At 38.6% G+C, this 19,970-nt stretch overlaps 1 protein-coding gene across 16 annotated transcripts in view; it reads right to left on the reverse strand.

Moving 5' to 3' along the window:
* NUBPL (NUBP iron-sulfur cluster assembly factor, mitochondrial) overlaps positions 1–19,970 on the reverse strand; it is a 103,933-nt gene that overhangs the window by 37,037 nt on the left and 46,926 nt on the right. The window contains exon 1 of one of the 16 annotated variants that reach the window (XM_084521215.1): positions 6,464–6,485. The exons of the other annotated variants lie outside the window; for them this stretch is intronic. Within the exon in view, the coding sequence (XP_084377341.1) occupies positions 6,464–6,466 (3 nt within the window). The 5' untranslated portion in view covers positions 6,467–6,485. Of the gene's footprint in view, positions 1–6,463; positions 6,486–19,970 lie in introns of those variants that run through there. 16 annotated transcript variants of the gene reach the window in all.

A 19,970-nucleotide genomic window follows, 5' to 3' on the forward strand; every position in this document is an offset into this window, starting at 1 on the left:
GAAGTGTTTTTACTTAAAGCACTTCACAAGAAACAAGGATTGAAATAACAACACATTACGTAGAACACGTAAACCAAGGACATCTTGGAAGAATGATACTCAGAGACCCTCTTAGCCAGACTACCAGTAAAAGATCAAAACATTTCTTAGAAAATCACAGAATCACAGAATCACAGAATTTTCTAGGTTGGAAGAGACCTCAAGATCATCGAGTCCAACCTCTGACCTAACGCTAACAGTCCCCACTAAAAACATCCAATCTTTCCTGATCACTCAAAACTATGCACATACCTTTCTGAATATAATCCTTACAGAACTCTTCACCTCCCTCCCCATTTCCCCCAAAAAGGAAATTAACAACTTAAGCCTTTTACTTCACAGTTGCTTAATCACAGTTTAGAAGCAGGTGTTACATAAAACTTGAGTAAAATGCTGCTTGTTGTGTAACAAATACTGCTTTGGAACTGTTTCCATCAATTTTAGACCAATTTTGCTTGCTACTTATCAATTCTTTGAAACCTATATATAATCTCTTTAGTAATCCTTTCCTGGTTTGTTGTTGTCAAGTTATTCATGCATGGAGAACCGCTGGTACTGATTTTTTATCAGGAAAAATGGCTGCTGGAAAAAACAAATTTGTTAAATGAAAATCACTGGGCATAATTATGCAGACCTACAGTGTATATAAAACATCATAGAATAAAACAAGTTTACCAGTCGCTAGGCATCAAATGAGAGTGACCATTGAAGATACTAGGCTCAAATCTGGAAATTCTGTAATTATTTGTTCTTGGCCAGGCACAGACTTCCAGGTGAGCTAAATTACTCTTCCTGGAGCACCACATACTGCAACACAGGCTCTCCATGAGCTGGAGGCTGTCGAGTGGTGCAGCTTCCCTATCACAGGGAAAGGAAATAGTACTATTCCACGTAACGTACAGTCAAGCCATGATTTGCCTAAACATTTCCCAGTGGTTTAACTAAGCTTTGGGAGACCCTTAATTCAACTCTGACATGGTGCAGGCATATACCAGTGTACTTTTTCTAGGCAGCGATAATGATATGAGGTCTTCTGCCTCTGCAGTACATGAGTTTTAGAAATCAAAACCATTAAAAATAGTGACAATGCAAAAATATCTCCCCACACATTTCTCTCCACACAGACAATGTGATTCTATGTTTCTGATTCAGACTACAGATGTAGTCTCTGAGCTGCTCTCAAAAGGAAAATGCCAAGCAAGAATGAGATTTCACCTTCTCTTTTATCTTATTCCTTCCCTCAGTGTCACTGGAACAGCAAAAACAACCAACTTCTTTTTGCTTGTCCACAGTTACTGTTCTGGAGTGTTAGACTTTGTCAAGGGAACGTTCATTCATTTTCATTCAGTCCTTGTACAGATGACGATGTGCTGGGGAAGCACAAGTGATGTTAAATCCAGACCACTAATCAATGTAGTACTCCAGGGAGAAAAGCAATGGTTCAGGGCAGACTGATGAAGATGCAAGATTTTGGAGCAATTACAGGAAAAAGAGGATGGGGAAGGTTATTTACAAATTCTGACTTAAGACATCTAAATTAGATGTCTTCAGGTGTACCTGAATTCAGGTGTGCCTGAATTCATCTCAGGCACACCTCCCTTTTCTCTCTTCCTAAATAAAAGCTGCAGGAGACTGAATGGTACCTAAGGCAGTCTAGCTAGACAGAAAATGCTGCTCATGTTAACCACAGCAAAAATTACACTTCACTTTTTTACATTATCAATCTCTATTTTATAATGTCGATATCGTGTCAATGAAACAACATATGCCAAACAGATTTCTTAAATAATTAGCATTCATAATCATATTAAGACTATACAACCCTGGAGGGGTTATATATAAGTCTCACTTATGTGCAAAATGTACATACTGAAACTTAAGCGTGGAATAGAGAATCCAGTTTATCCTTAAAAAAAATTACTACATTTTTCATAACTAATCCTGCCTAATTGCAAAACAAGATAAGTGCCAACGCTTGCAGATGCCTCCTTTTCCAGTGAAAATTAACTCTGCTCACTTAAAGGTGTGAAATTTAAATTTATGTATTAAATTTCTTAATTAAAAATTAACCATTATAAAGGTGACAAATTGAAAGGTAAATGATATAGATGCTGATATAGATGCTAGCAATAGAGTAGCTAGCAATAGTTTACAACAGGAGTAAAGACAAATTCCTTAAAGATTTGTAACTAAAAACATCTACATACATAGAAATCTAAATATGCAGGAATAAATCTCTCATAATAATCACAACCATTTTGGAACACAAACGTACAGCGGATTTTATGCTATAAAAAGGATAACAAAATGCATTTATTTTCCCCTGTGTCTTTATAAAGTACGATCCTGACACCTTTTGTTAAATCCAAATTTACAAGTCCAGTAACCACGTTCTCCTTCCTTAAATGCTTCTACATAAACTACGAATTAACTATTTTTTTGCCTTCTGCCTTTCAGCAAGATGCAACCCTAAAATATATTGATGAGCAGTATGCCACTTGTATCATTCTGATTGAGTTTCCAGCTACTTAAGTCTACACAAAACAGTTATGGTTGTTGAAAAGCTTGGGATACTGAGTAGTCTCCAGGCTTTTACTGCATGAGCTTAACTTGAAGCACCACCACCACCTCACAGAGTACTGCAAAATAATCCAAAACCCATTCTTACTATGGGTGACTGGAACGAAAAATAGCTCTTTTTCCCATAGCTAAAAGCTTTCTAGTTTCAGCTTTCTAGTTTCATATGTAGTTGCTGGCCCTGACCGTATATTAGCTCTTCTTGTGGTGTCCTTCTGGGACCATGCTGTGGCATTTCTTCACTTTTCCAGATATCAGGTTCTTCAATCACTAGCCTCCTTCATCAAGCTCCATGTGAAGCTTCTACCTGGCACACATCACAGTTCCCCAACCAAAACACCCATACCCATGCCAGTACTGCTCAGACGCTCATCTTCAAGTAAAAGTACACTTTAATGTAAAGCTTACCAGTAGAAAAATGCACAAAACAACTGCTGCTTGGTAAGTTACTTCCAAAATTTACCACGTATGGAAGAGGAGTACAGAAATCTGAAGGTACCAGAGCTTTCTGCCTCAAGCTTCCTTAAATAAGTGACTCCCTAACAAACAAGAATATTCTGTGTTGTGCTACGAGTAATGATTTGTGTTAAAATTACAAAACTCTGAAAACAGAAGTTAATCAGGGAATCTCAAGCACATGGTGAACCCCATTGTACATCTCATTGCTAGGCAACAGAAAAAATACTCTGTTAACATGTAGTGCAATTATATTATAACACTTTACTTAATTTATGGCACTGAAACCACCTTATTTTATGTATTTTCTTCAAATTCATGGATTGAAAAACTTAGACTTCATCAAATAAATAGTCTCATTGTATAACATAGAAGGTACACCAACACAGCAGTAGCAGAAAGGATGTTTTGCTGCTGTGCATAGTAGCAGAAAGACAAGCTCTTCTCACATCAGTTCAAAAACACAAGGAAGACACCTAGGTGTGCAAGTGTTAAATATACATGAAAATTATTTTCCACACACCTCAGAGTTGTGCCAGCACAATTTTTGGAAGGCAGATGGCAAACTGGATTGGAAAACTGCTCCTTATTAAAAATAACATTTTTTAAATCCTCATAATTTTATTCTTTCTTCCTCTCTATTTCTAATCTAGGGTACAAACAGATCTAAGACCTCTGAGACTCTAAGTTGCACCACAAGGACATCGATATAACTGTTACAAAGAACTGAGCTAGCGCTTTTGCCCAGGAGTGAACAGTGGCCTGTAACCACATGGACCTGCTCAGACTCAGGTTGGAGAGCTCTCCAACTCACCACATTGCACTCTGTAGACTCCTACTTGCTGCAAAATAGAACAAAATTAGAGGATGATGAACACTGTGGAGGTCAGTTGCTTCTTCATTATCCTCCCACAGCAGTACATAACCAGTACAACAGGCTTTTATTTAACACATCATTGAATATAATTTGGAAGGTTCTATTTGTTATAGAACTGCACACATTATTTAATGAGGGAAAAAATTTCAGGTGTTACTAAATATCAGCAGAGGAGGAAAAAAAGGGGGAAGAGACATTTTTAATTAACTTAAAATTGGAACATATAATCAGAGAAGTAGCTTTCTGAAATCTACTATTGCCATTCTTTCAACATTATTAAAATGGGATGTATAATCAGGCTGTGACATAAAACACTAATTTGAATGCAAATCCTGTTTATACGCAACAATTTACCAAATCAGGACCACTAGTCTTCATGTTCTCAATCAGTTCTAAGAAGTGTGCCTGTATGCAAATGCCACTGCATACAAGTAAATGAGCTCAGATTAACAGCACATTAGAGGAGTTCCCTTTGCAAGCACTGAACTGACGGCAGTTACAAAAGCCTGCCTCGAAGCATCTGTAATCTGTCAGCACCTCTGCATGTACAGAAGTGTTAATATCTTTGCCTCTCTAACATATACAGTGCGTAAAACATTTCAAACCATAGAAATATAATTGCACTTCGCTTAAGTATAGCATTCATCTTTTTTTAAAAAGATTTAACTTGACATTTATTGTTAAGCAATGTAATTAAGTGCCATGTGCTTCTGTGTATTTTCCCTTGCTCAGAAATACCATGAATGCTCCTATGTAAATTACTTTAATCAATCACTCTGTTTATGTGACAATTCATAATCAAAATACCAGATATGCATTTTAAGTAAGGGCTCCATATAGCAAATTAAACCTGAGATAGAGCATGGAGAAAAAAAAGATGGCATTTCTGTTGAGGAATGAAGCCTGAGAATCCTCTGTGCACGAGGTAGAAGTGACAGAACATTAGCACAGAAGAGGGATTGCTACTTGTGGTTCTGAAGTAATCCTGGTGTTTGGTAAATAACAGAAGATATTATTTATTTGTTCTCACTAAGAGGAATACATGCAGAGTTTCAATCAAGCAGCACTGCAGGTGCAGACTTGGCAGCAGCCAGCCAAGCTCTGAACACCAGTATCAGCAAAGTACAAGAGCTATGTCACAGACAGCTTAAGGGCTGTTCCTGCCTGACCCCCCCTCCTAACTACTGTGTTGGGTATGCATGTGATTTAGGACAGGCAAACAGCTGAACATACTAAAGGTAAGAAATTTTGTTGCAAATTTAGTATGCATACGCCTACAACTGTTCACATGCATAAAAATCTCTTAATACAAGATGAAGCAAACATTAAAAAGTAATTCCTTGAAAATTTACTTAAAGATGCTGATTAAACATGTATAGACAGTGGAAATTAGAAGAACTGGCTTCATGATAAAAGAAAGAAGATTTTTAAGGAATAGTATAATTAAACTTATGATATGTTAATTAATATTTATTCTCAAAAATATTTGATAAACTAAAGAAAGGAGCATTTCCCAGGCGTAGAACAGAAGACGCTTATCCCCTCCAGTAACTCTCTCAACAGTGAAATAATGGCTTACGCCATAGCAGAGTATTCCATAGTACTTAATACAACTTGACACTTTCTGAACAAAGAGCATTGCCCCTTTGACTTGTCCTGTGATGTTTAACCAATCTTGAAGACCAACAATCCAGTATTGCAATAGCTCAAATACCCTCTGAGGTATTTCTGAGCAGCCTATTTTGCCAGAGTATACAGAAAAATTGAGGTGAAGCATCTGAACAGTTTACTCCTCAGATTTCCATAAAGTGAAGGAGATTGTCCTCTTCTTTCCAAATACAGACTAAGAGTAACTTTAAGTACCTAGGAAGGAAATCAGAGTCCTGTTCAATTCAACCACTGAAACAGAAACTGGCCTCCTCCTCCCGATGGCTTTTAATAATATAGAAATCTGAAGGCAAATGAAAAATATGATGCAGTTGCCTGAAATTTCTGTCCTATATAACCTACAAAATGAAGCAACTCCCAAAAAACAAGTATGAAGTGGCTATTCTGCAGAGGGTACTCCAGGAGACTGAGGATAGGCACTTGACACCAGGCTCCTCCTCGACTTCAGGAAACCCTACCAGTGCCATGTCAGCCTTAGTGGCATAAGAGAGGGCACAGAGATGTGGACCAGCCTGACACGTCCTCAAGAGTCTGAGGCTGGTCACTGGGGACAAGTGAGAAGGAGTGTCTCTATGCATCCCCAGAATGATTAATGGAGATGGAATCAACACTATCATATCTAACAAAATCTCCCACTAGATTTGAGTTACTGCTGTGAAAGAGCCTTTGTGAGTTGAGACTCCTATTTCCCAGGGAAGCACTTGTTCCCTAAAAGGAGACAGTTTGAGAAACAAACTGTATTATGCACTCAGTCTTGAGACTGATAATTCATCTGCTGCTCTCTGTCCTTGACCCACAGTCTGTACTACATGATTTGCAGGAAATTTTTTTCAGAAATATATATACCATCTTTTCTTCCTGTTCTATGACACAGAATTGTCTGTAGTTCAGCTTCTCAACAGCAACGTCTAGAAAAGAAACATGGAATGAGACAAGTTTCAATTCGTATGCCTTTTAGCAATGAAGTTAAACAAAAAAAATAAAGTAACATAAACCTTAACAAACCAGAATAAACTGGGCTAGCATCACATCATCTAATTCAATTAACAACCAGGTTGATGCAAATGCTTTACAGACATCACCTAAGCTACAAAGTCTCTTTGAGCTCTCCTTATTAGTACACAGGGACATGTGCATCATCTAGCTATCAGTCCCAAAGTCAAGAAAACATTCTTAAGGCAGTGTTATCAGGATTCCTGTTAAGCTCATAAAATTTATGTATGCTGTCTGGTTCAGATATTCCCTACAACAACAACAGATGGAAATAGTACTAGCGTTGGTAACAACTACCGAAAGGGAGAAACTTATTAAACTCATCCTTTATATATACTCTTGCCAGTATTACTCTAATGATATTAAAAGCTGATGTATAGTTTAAAGTCAAGTGCTTAAGCTATACAATGGAAAGGAATGTTCCTAATTCTCTCTGCAAGTCATTTAACTTCCTTAAACTTCAATTCATATCCTGGTACAATAAGAAAATTCATAAATTCATTACTGGGGTACTAACAGACTAATACAGGCATCAGTGTCATTGAGACACTCATTTTAAATTAGTACTTAAACATTAAATTTAACAAGTCAGAAAATTCTGTTTCTTAAGTACATTAATGCATTTAATTTAATTAAAACCACAACAGTACAGAAGCATTCTTCAGAGGCAAGTCTAAGACCTTCAGGAAAAGGATAACAGAAGAAAATAACATGACAAATACTGTTCAAATCATTTAAAATGCTGCTGAAGAAAACCCTCCAATACTACCATAAACAGTGCAATATAAAAACTGGAATAGAATCAATTAGATGTAGACCACTGAACTGAGGCCAGACACAGAAAGTCTCAATACAGGACTGGTTTTCCTGTCTGGTGAGATGTTATCCAATCTCAGAGTAAGTAGCCTTAACGTGAAACATTAATTTTCCAATAATAAAATGTTATATACATGTATTTTACAATAATCTGTTTTCCACCAACACTGATAAAACCCCATTGTCCAAACTTGATGTACTTAAAATTAAGATGCATATCCTCCACAGTCACTGAATTCAAAATAGTCTGCCCTTGCTAATGAAACCAGCATTGGAGAGTCCGCTTGAGTTACCTGGAGCACAATAATGAATATATCCAACAAGAAACAAGATGTCACAACAAGGCCACATAATATATAGTATCCTTCGCTTCCACAGCAAGACTCCAGAAGATGAGAGAGAGTGAAAGAGGAGTGCAAGTGAGAGCACGTGCAAGAGGAAGCAGAACTGATTCACTGGAACTCTTGACCAGGGACTATCTGTAGACTCTGAAGCTGATAGATACAAGTTTTCTGTTAAAAGAACTGGCTTTACATTGGCTGCAAAGGAACAAGAACAACTATATATGGACTGTTCTTCCAGAGAGCGAAACACAGAAAGCACGTTAAAATACAGACAGTATGTAAAAACAAAAATCAATTTAAGAATTACACACTTTTGCAATTGCACGCACAACATTCCCACAATTAAAGATGTGCTGAATGTCTTACTGTTAGAGTAGCAAAAGCATTTACTATGGATTAGACAACAAATATATGACAGCATTGTATAAAGATTGCCAAAATAATTGCTATGCTTGCAGAACCAAGCTTTTGCATTCACTGGTGCCCTCAGTTATAAATCTGCAACAATAAATTAAAAGTGTTACTTGTATTCTAAAACTAATTAAACTACTTTGCTGAAGGTGCTGAAACCTTGAATTTTAGGGACATTCAGTGATTACTGCCAAGAACAGGACAGGTTTCATATTTTCATTTTTATCCTGGCGTTTGGCTACAATTCTTACTTCATCGTTGATACACAGAGAAAACTGTTTATACCTAGCAAAAAAACATACTTAAAATGGGCACCCACTAACTACACAGTGAAAGAAGTGTACATGAAAGGCATCATTCTGCTAATAACAATTTTTTCTTTTGAAAGACACTGTTGATAGACTAAAGCAGTGTAAAAGCAGAACCATCTATTGGAACTTCATAAATAGTACAGAGAAGCACTGGGTTTTTTTGGTCAGGGATAAAAAAGGCATTAATCTCTGGTGCCTTCAGCACATTTATTTCATATTTGTGTCAATCATTTAGCATGTGAGAAATGGTCAGTTTCTCCAAAGAACATAGGTACAAAAACTGCTGCCATTCTTGGGTATCCACAGCTATTTTCTGGGAGCAAAAGAGATATGGGAGGATGTTGTGAGTGAAGGGATCAGTGTCTCAGTTTTCAATGGTCACACTGCAAGTCAGTTCATTTAAAAAAAATGTGTAATTTAAAATATTAAAAAAACTATACTGATATCAAATTAAGACTTGTGTATATAGTGACATTGATATTTCATTTGCTAAGTGAAATTGAGTGACTAATGCTGAACAATGTAATAGTGTTGCTATGATGGGGAAGACAGTCCACTTTTGTTTTGAACAGAAATATGAAAAATGTCTAAAAATGAAAAAAATAACACGTCTAAGAAGCAGCCTTGGCAAGTTCCACATACACGTTCAGAAGCAAACCTAAAACCTCTCCTAAAGATTTTGACTGCTCAAGAAGTGAACGCAGCTCCAGCAGAAGGAAGCACCGCAGCGGACAGACTGACTCCTTCCTCTTTTACACCCGCATGCATCTCCTCAATTTGTGTGCATGTGTGGTGTGTTATTTACTGCCAGGTGTCAGGAGGCTCTTTACTTGACTTGGCACAACAAAGTCCAAACTGACAAAACAGCTTGCTAATAATCAAAAGATAATTTGGCAATCACCGCTAAAAATTTATTGCTGTCCTCAGGCAAAGCATCGCTTGCTAGTAGAAAATATCAATGTCCAAGTATTTTAGCTGTAATTTGAACTGCAGCCCTAGGAAAGGAAGTTTGTAAAAGGAGTGTGGAACTTTGATTGTGTCATTTCTGATAATTATGATAATGATCTCTGTACTTCAGAATTTCTTTACCTTTCCTGTCATAGCTAATATTTGCCAGGAGCATTGAGGAGAGCCAGCTGAGGCACAAACACTGTCTGCCCTTCATCCATAATTATTTCAACTTACTTCTGCAGCACAGTTTTAGTGGTGCAAGGACAACATATTGGACCCAAGCATTAAGGCAGCAGCACCCAAAACCACCTCAAAAGTAACTCATCTGATTCGCAGCAACTCATAAGCTATGAATTAGGTTAAAGTCAGGTGCCTGTAACCCACAGTAACCTGGATGCTTGAGACAAAACTACACATTTTCATCACAAAACGCACAGATAGTGAAAATTCTTTTGCTGCAAATATCAAAATCCCGCTGTGCACTAAGTGATAAGACAAGAGGAAAAGGCCTTAAGGTGCACCATGGAAGATTCTGATTGGATACTAGGAAAAAGAAAAAATTCTTCATCAAAAGGGTTGTGAAGTATTGGACTAGGCCGCCCAGGGAAGTAGTTGAGTCAACATCCCTGGAGGTCTTCAGAAAACATGTAGATATAGAGCTTAGTAATATGGTTTAACAGTGGACTTGGCAGTGCTAGGTTAAAGGTTGGACTAGACGATCTTAGAGGTCTTTTCCAACATAAATAATTCTATGATTCTACAATTTTAAGTGTCAACCAGAAGACCATTTGGGGTCCATTAATTACACATACCTTTGTGAGTAAGAATCAAGTCTTACAGGACCAATCTAGCAGGCATGCTCAAAATGCACCTGTCAGTGATAACACCGAATTCAACACAAAGCTGAGCACTCACAGCCGTTTTAAAGTGAACGCACATGCCAGAAGCCTGTGGTTCTGCTGCTGTAATTGTGGCTTTTGATATCGTAATTAGCTGCATGAGAGAACCCATACAAGAAGTGGAAGATATGAGTTTCATTTTCTCAAGCAGGTGTCATTTATTTCAGCTAGTGTACAAGGAACACAGGAGTCACACAAGCAACCATAACCCTTTATATAAACTTGGTAGCTGAAGAATTCACCTGGAAAGCTGAAACATTGGACTAACAATTTCCTGCATAGCGCTGGCTATGCTGCTAGTTTTGGTCCCAGAAATTGCACATCCCTGTTCGTAGAGTAAATGGTATAGCAGAAGGTTTTGACTGCTTTATGCACCTTCATGGCACCCTCTTGGGAAATGGGAAATACAGGTTTAAATGTAAAACTGAGAAAGAAACTGAACTCACAGCTCTCTTGTCCTGGCTGAATGATTCCCTTCCCAGGCTATTATTCTGAACATAGAATAAGCCTGTCAAGTTAAACCAAGAGAAAGGTCTTGGCACCTTACAGAAGATACTCAGTTTTGGCTCTAAATCTCAGCTCCACAGAGCTGTCTAATCCAGGCTACAATTACGTGCTGAAATCCAGGACAGAAACAAAGTGAGACACATCCCATAGGCTTTTCCTAATAGCATTCTTGCTCGGCAATTTCAGGATTGCTCATTTCCAGCCCGTGACCCTACGAATTTGACTTGCACCATTAAATTTCACTTACTCCCCATCAAGCTCTAAACTTCAGCACTTTAAAGATACTGTACCTATTTTATTGAGGCAGTGGCAAAAAGTCTGAAGTAACCTCTCAGCAACACTGGGAGGGCTTTCTTCTAGGCTTTGACTTTCCAATTCCATTCTGGCAGGCAGGGCACCTACCTACCTGCAACGTTCAGCAGAGCAATACCCATGTCCCTTTTTCATTTGAACTACGGCCGGAAAGAAAAGACTTCCTTATCATTGGAAAAGAAGGTGATAGAGTGGCAATAGCTACCTACAACACTCAATATTTTGAGAAGTGTCACATCAATTCTGGAAATTTTGAGTAATGATTTATTTTCTTTTCTTTTTTCCCAGTTCTTCTACCACCAGTACTCCAGTTTAGCAAACACTTGAGAACATCCTTACATCGCCGCCTCTTCTCTCACAGAACAAAGCTGGATGCCATTTTGGACACAATGTTCCGAACTTTGCTACAGACAGATGATGCCAACTCTTAAACCTCATGACAGTTTCTTTTAAAGCTGAAGGAATTACATACATATATACATACGCACACCAGTTCTAGCCCTAAGGCAGCCATTTTGAACAACCATGAGCTCTGCCGTTTCTTCCTGTCTAGTCAAACCCAGAAACACAGTTGTGTGTTTTGCATTTGTTTTATTTTATGCAAAGGAGGGCAGACACATGCATACCTGTGTAATCTGTGCTGGAGATGAGACTACTGGAAGCAGAGCAAAGAAAACACTCTCACAGCCCGTTCCCACAGCAGCAGTAGCTGCACAGTCATAACCATGACAGCTGAGGAGCCAGGCCAAGAAATGTTTGCTGTAAATACATTCTCACTCAGTTGTTTTTTTGTTTTTTTTTAATCCTCAAAGACAGTTAAAATACATTTACTGCAAATGCTTCCAGTTCAGCACTATGTTGCTGGCTAATGTTTTTGTTTTCTTCTGGCTTTTCTAACACTTCTTTTTATGATTGTCAATTCCTTTCACAGACTATAATCCTTTTTCATATCAACTGCTAACGCAAGCCAATAAAGCACCAGGGATCTGTATAGATCCTACTTCCTTCATTAAGGGAAGAAAAGCAACAAAACGGGTTTTGTAGCTTCAGCTGGAACAAAAGAATCAAGCCTATATTCGTTCAATCACACCTTTCCCAAAACACAAAGGAGCACTGGAGGCAAAGGGATACGGCACAGGGTGGCAGCAGGAATGCTCTGGGTGTGAGGACCTCAGAGGGCTGGGGGTGGCAGGAGGGACGTTCTGCTGTCTTCCACTGCATGGGCTGCAGGACATCCCTCAGTCTGTGTTTAGCTTCTCATCTCCAGGAAGTATTGCACTGCCCTTGCAATATGCACACACTTCTTGGGACTGGTTTAGGCAGTTCTCTCTGAATATACAGGGCCCTTCAAGACCATTATTAGTATTTTAGCAAATTTGCTATGATTACACAAAGAATTCTTCTAACGGGCTTTTCTAAACATCAATGCCCCAAACTAAAGCTCATAGAAATCAGTTTCAAGCCCACTGGTTTCAGTGGGCTTTGGATGAGAAGAAGTTAGGCTATTTGTCCTTTAGTCACAGCAAAATGAATTGAACTAAAATCAGGATAGGCTTCCCCACCTCCCAAAACTCCTTTATAAGGTATGAGAGGGCATCTTATCCTACCCCCAAACAGGTTCCTTACATTTGGTGATAAGGCATGTGCCTCTTGACCTTCCCTGCTTTTAAATGAAAGCTCGTGAAACACTTAAGGAAAAATCTCACACGCATTCAGTTACCGTCTGTTGCCTGCCAGCTGCAGATACAGGCCAATTACGTGCACCCTTAGGAGTATTTCAAAGCAGACCTTACTGCAAAGTTTGGTCACTGCTACTACTGAGTTCTGCTCCCCTTTTCAATGTATCTCAATGGCAGATCTCGACCTTTCTAAATAAAACAAATACATTGATACAATGATCCTCTATATAATGAAGAAGTGTCTGGATCTTTTTGTACTTTGGATCACAAAAATAAAAACAGAAAAGCAACTGAACTGCCTCAAGATGCAACCATTCTTCATGCTCTGAAGAACAGTGGTATCTCAACTTTTTTAACCCTCCCTCCCGCCCCCCCCAAAATCACAAAATAACAGCCTCTGGCCTGGCCTAACAATCTCTATGCTCACCTCAGGCTAAGATAACCCAAAATAGAAAATTAGAAGAGAAGACATACTTAAAAAAAAAAAACGTTAAAATGCTGGCAACATTTTTTTTTTTTTTTACATGTAGTGACACCTGGTGAGACTACCATATTTTAAAATTATGCACTGCAGAATATAAACACATCTTAGTAGCTCATAATATAAACACAGCTTTGTTTAGCTTTTTGAAACATAAACTGTAAATAGCCTGCTACAGACTATATGCTTCAGTTTCTCAATTATTTGCAGACCAGATAAATGAAAATTTTTACTAATTTCGACACTGAATTGTTTTGAAATATTCAACTGCAAAATGCTGCAGAAACAAAATACAGAGAAAAATATTAATTATCTGCCTTTAGCATACAGTTCATGCACATCTATTGATAAAGACAACCGTACAGACTGTTTAAATGTATATTATAAGGCAAGAATATGATTACTACTGATCACTACTGAACCTCCCGATCACCCCTGCTACAACTCCCCACCGCAGCACCTCAACCTTTTCCTGTCTCTAGAATCTACCACCGTAATGGAAGTTAAATGTCTTCAAGGGAAATCTCTTGACGGTATGCCCTTCCAAAACCAAAGAGTGTTAAAAACCACAATCCAAAAATATCTTTTTGCTTCTTGCTTTACTGCAGTGCTTTTTTTTTTTTTTTTTCCCTCCAGTTGCTCTTTACATTTACAATAAGAATAATTTTCATCATTGACTCACTACTACTATTCTGGGGATCCTTTCAATTCATTTGAAATATAGCTGCAAAAAATCAGAGCCATCAACTTGTTATTGTTGCCTTTCTCCTGACCCAAGACGTGTCATTCTCTGCTGAATCCCTCTCATCCACCCATACTCTCACTAATTTTATCCGAAAAAGACATTTTTTCCCCACCACGCTACTAATAATTTCAACCTACAGCAAGCCCCCAATGATATTACCATATAAGTGATTAAACTTTTTTTTCCTAGTTCATATTTAGAATGCTCATTCAAGACAAAGATTATTTGGGTTTGAATATTTTGTCTCTGCCTATGGGGATCTGATGTAGCACCTGTCAAGTGGCCAAATGGCTTTAAGTGCTACTGTGGAAAATATGCTCTCATTCATTATATTGAAACTTGCTCGTTTGACTGAAAGACTTAATTATATATTCATTTGAGCAAGACACAAGATGTCTTGCAAGCACGTCTGTTTAGCTTTGTGATTAGGACACTCACACAAGAGAGACACCTGCATTCCATTTTAGGTTTTGATCACTGGCTAAAGCATTCAGTCTTCTCTTTCAAAGGCATAACCTTCTTCTCTTCTCTGAGCTGCAGATAAATTATATATGCTGCTAGTCAAATAAGCAGCAGGACGTCTACTTCAGAATTAATCATAGATTCACAGAACAATTTAGGTTGGAATGGACCTCAAGATGTTTTCTGGTTCATCCTTCTGCACAGAGCAGGACCAACTGGGAGCAGGCTGCTCAGAACCTTGTCCAACTGAGTTCTGAGTATCTTCCAAAAGAGAGAATCTGTAATCTCTCTAGGAAATCTTCACTTTGCACATACAGGAAGCAACTACCTCCATCTTCTCTGTATATATCAGTTAGGTAGCTAAAGACAACAGCTCAGATGTCCTCTTAACTTTCTCAAAATCAAATATATCCAGTATTTACAGTATCTCTTATTACATGCTTCAGACCCCTTACCACTTTGATGGCTCTTTGCAGAAGATGCAAGTAAGGTAGCATGTACGATCAGGTGTTAAGCAATTGTGCATATATCTGCAGAAGACATTAAGCATTATGCTACAAAAAAAAAAGTTCCAGATGCATATACATATACACACACACACACAATGCTATAAAAATACTACCACCATTACCTCTGTTAAGTGCTGATTTCAAATCAGCTCTGCTCTTAGTAGAGAGGAACTTCAAAAGGAAAGTGGCACACAAAACCTCCACCTCCAGCCAGAACATACAACTATAATTATCACATAAACTGAGTTCAGGTTTTTTTTAAAGGACGAGAATGAATCTTAAAGCTACAGCTCTAACCTGCTTTAGGTTAAAAAAAAAATCATTTGGTAATTTCCTTTGCTGAATTTATGTTCTTTCAACACATTTTTAGGGGATAAAGTCTGTCCATGCTTCAAAGTGCAAGGTCCCATTTCCTTTTGTTCATGTGCAAGTGCTCTGCATTAGAAGGCTTATATCATTTGCTTTCTACTAGCTTCTCTGTATTATTTCCGTTCCAATTATATCCCTTCCAGTGAAAGTTCATTTAATTTTCTTTCAAAATGTACCTCTTGTAAAACAAAGGCACTAAACTGTTGCTAAAAGGAGCAAGGAAGAAATGGAGATTAGATAAATTTAGCATTAAGCCACTCCAGAGAACTTTGTTGTCTTTCTAGGAAAAATGTGTTCACCCTTCTCAGGCACATTTAAGGAACATTTACAGCTCACAACACCTTCAGCAGTTCTGAATGTTAGATTTTTAACCATACTATACCAAGGAGGCTGCCAGTACACAAGATGTTCTTGCTGCTCCAGAGGAGCAGGATAAGGAAGAAATACAGGAGTCTTGCCAGGTAAGATCTGGCTAGTCTGCAAAACATAGGTTAAAATGCCATGTCAATGTAAGAAATCCTGTTAAGGATGTTAATCAGCCAGAGATCCCTGCCTTGAAAAGAGAGCAGCTTCTTTGGGCTAGTTCCAAGTGGACTGGTTGCACTTAACAGAACTGCTCACACCTATAATCCCTATTGTGTGCTTCTCATAGTGACACAATTTTATTGATAAATATAGGAGAACACTACATGCTGAAATATGTACTTTATACCTGTAGCCCACTCTGTACTTGTATTTCAACCTGATGAATTGTTATTCCACATCTGTTAGGATGTGAGCAACCAGCATGTACTGTCCTTTACATTAAAATTTATATACTCTAAACAAAAAAATCCCCTTCACTTGTATTACTGCTGTGACTACAGTAACTATTAAACTGGTGGTCAAATGCAATGCCACTTCCCTTGTGCCAGCCTTTTGGCAAAACAATTGCCACAATATATTCTAGGATGTACAGCAAACAACTTTGCGGAGCCTAGATTAGTTCAGAATCATATCTACACTCTTCTATTTGCTCCTTTGCTGGTGAACTGTCAAGATGTTCTCAGGCTGTGTTATGGTTTTAGTTGAGTTAGAGCTAACTTTATTCGTAGAGACTTGGATGATGCTGGGTTTGGGATTTTTGATGAAAATAGTGGCGATAACACAGCAGTGTTTTAGCTGTCGCAGAGCAGTGCTTACACAGAGCCAAGGACTCTTCTGCTCCTTGTGCTGCCCTGCCAGCGAGGAGGCTGGGGGCACACCAGAGGCTCGGAGGGGACACTGCCAGGACAGCTGACGAGAGCAACCAAATGGATGTCCCATACCACGGGGCATCATGATCAGCAATAACAGCTGGGGGAGAGGAGGAGGAAAGGCGGACATTCAAAGTGATGACATTAATCTTCCCAAGCAATCGTTGTGTGACAAGTCCTGCTTTCCTGGAAGTGGCTGAACACCTGCTTGCCAACAGGAGGCAATGAATGAATTCCTTGTTTTGCCTTGTTTGCATGCATGGCTTTTGCCTTACCTAGTGAGCTGTCATTATCTCAGCCCATGAGTTCTCACACCTTTATCTTTTCAGTTCTCTCCATCTCACCTGGGGAGAGCAAGCAAGTGGCAGTGTGGTACTTGGTTGCCTGCTGGGTTAAACCACAACAGACAGAAGTGGAAATGGTGTTAGAAAACTTACAGTACAGCATCTATAATACAGCGGTAATGACCACATAAAATCCTTGTTGCAGTAGCAGTTTAAACCAGACTACAGAAAGTTTTGCTTGCCTTCCCCCACCCTCCCACCCCTTTTTCTTATAGGTGCTCTTCCAAGGTTCTCAGCTGTCTATTTGACATTTACTTCAAAGCTTCTCAGCAACATCACTATTCAGGCACAGATTTTAGGTAACATTCATAGAAAAATAATTTAAAAAAATCAGAATCTTTACTATATTTAGCCTAAGGTTCACCAGGACTCATTTCCACAGCAAATACACCAAGACAATGCATTTTGAGGAACTCTTAGTCTGAATCATAGCACTGGGTCAGGAGACACAAACAGTAAAGAAGTGAGCACTGAACGGAACTATAAAGAAGAGGAGGCAGCTTCTGAAGTGTATGTTAAGTGGAAAGCAAATAGGAAAAGCCCAGTGCCACAGATGACAATGGAGAACTATCAAAACTTCTCTGCATGGGCTTTAATGGTGTTTTTACAGAAAAGATTTCAGAACTATCCTTTCAAAATTTTAAGTAAACCAAAAAATACTCTGTTCTACCTCACCTATAGGCTACCAAAATTCAAAGGAAGTGTTAACAAAGGTGGATGAGTTTTTATATGAAAACAACTGTTGCTGGGAAATGAGTAAAGTCTGGATAAGAGGAATGATCATTCTGCAACGTAAACAGGCCTAACGTACATCTCATTATGTTAACAAAAGTCATTTCTCAGCCACAACTAAACCTCAGATCATATGGCCCATGACAACTGGCCACTGTAATTTCAATGCATGTAAACTAGAGATGTTTAACTGAAAGGGAGCAGCACTGAAAAGCCATTCATCCACCAAGGATGAATTAGGCAAGGTGAATGAGAGGAACAAAACTATAGATGTATTATGAAAAGTGATGTTTGCAAAGCTCTTTCAATACTTGAGTAGGATATCCTACCTGCACAAAGTGCACAAGGAGCCACAGAGTGTATACATTTAACAAAATGTATTTTCCAGACAAACAATTCCTGAGATTTGATAAACTGCAAGAGTAAAAGAAGCGTTTAAATACTAATTACAGGCACAGACTGATTAAGAGTTAACAAGTTAATGAGTCAACAAGTCAACATTAATAAGTTGGGAAACTAGACCCTCCAGTGTTTTACTGGAGTATTTGAAGAATGAACAACTCTGAAAAACTGGTTCTTTTGTAAAGAAAGAAAAAAAAAAACACACTTATTTACAGAGCAAATACAAAACCTCTTAGAACAACATACACAATAAAGCCACCAAGACCTAACAGTAAACACCACTATGAAATACTAACAGTGTTTTTCATGTGAAAGCCTGGGAACTTCTGACACAATCAGTTCCATCAGGTGTTTTCTACCTGGCTGACTTAATTATTTTAAGAACTTAATATTTGTTAGCTTCTCTGAGTGCAAAAATGTCCTTACATTAAAGTTATAGACTATAAATCTAGATTAGGGAGCTAATTTAGATAGTTTACATGTAGCTATAGAGGTAAAGCAGCTATTTCTTAAGAACACTGCCTTAGAAATTTAGAAGCAGAATCATTTTATTCTTGCAAGCAATTTTATCCTATCAAACAATTGGTAATAGCCAAACAACCAGAGCAGATAAAGAGAAAAGAGGAAACAGTTTCAGAAGACCCAAGAGATCACAAAACCATTTTCAACACAAACAGAATGATATTTATCACATGCTGTGGTCCTCTCTCATTCAGTTGTCCTAGGCTCTGACATTCGTTACTAGTCAATCTCAAGCATGGGTTAGCTGTGTCAGAAGGGAGATATTACAGTTTTTAAAACCAAAGCAGCATGTGTAAGTCTGGATAATTTGTCAGACGTTTTCTAAAGACCACCTGTTCATCTGAAAGAACCCACTGTTTTTTCTTGTCAGCTAGGAGTTTCTTTCTTCTTGGGAGAAGACGCAAACAACTCTTTCCAGCGCAGATTTAAGCAAACCCTGGTCATCAAATAGAGGCAAAGATGCTGCAGGAGAGAAGAAATGTAGCTATTAGGTCTTCCTCTTTCAGAAGGTAGGTTCCATTGTCAGCGAAATCACTGATGCCCTGAGCATTAATGGACTCTCTGCCTTGTTCCTGTTGCAGTCGGGCAGCACGTAACCACTTCACTGGCTGCTAGGGAGCAGTGAGCTCATTACACAGCACCATCAACACCCTCCATGAGGAAGCTGGCACACGTTTCCCATCTGGGGATACCTCCGACTGAAGTAGTAGCACTGCAGTGCCTGCCAAAAGGCTTCAGTCTCCCAGGGCTGAGTATTTGAATGCAGCAGGTGCTAACTTCAGCTCTGTCTTTGAGGTTTTAGGCTCTAGTCTTTGTCAGCCGGGCCAACACAATGTGACACACGAAGAGGGCAGAACAGCCTTCCACAGCAATTGGCATGGATACCTCTTAGTTTTAAATGTCAAGTCTAGACAAAGAGGTTCTCCCTTAAATTTTGGCACACGTGTCCTTTCTGACTAGAGCAACATTTGCCACTATTCTAAAGTCTGTTAGAAACAGAGAAGAATTCACTGGAAACAGGCTAGGGAAAAGGAAGAAAAAAAAACAAACAAACACACCTCCTTCTCAGTCATTAAGGGAGCATAAGTTTTGGAAGTATTTACAGAACACATACAAAAACCTAGTGATCTCCAAGCTGTATACATCAGATCTCTGGAATAGATGTCAGCCATGAACAATATGGGTCACGTCCAAGTTTAAACACAGAACTTTAATGCACTTAATGCATTTTTTCAGCTGTTTGTCTCATTAGCACTTCACAGATCTACTCGCACGAAGAAGGAAAAAACGATCTGTCAAGAAATAAAGAAGCTGCCCGGCTTCCATATG

This window comes from Aythya ferina (assembly GCF_964211825.1).
Source record: "Aythya ferina genome assembly, chromosome: 5".
Taxonomy (NCBI): domain Eukaryota; kingdom Metazoa; phylum Chordata; class Aves; order Anseriformes; family Anatidae; genus Aythya; species Aythya ferina.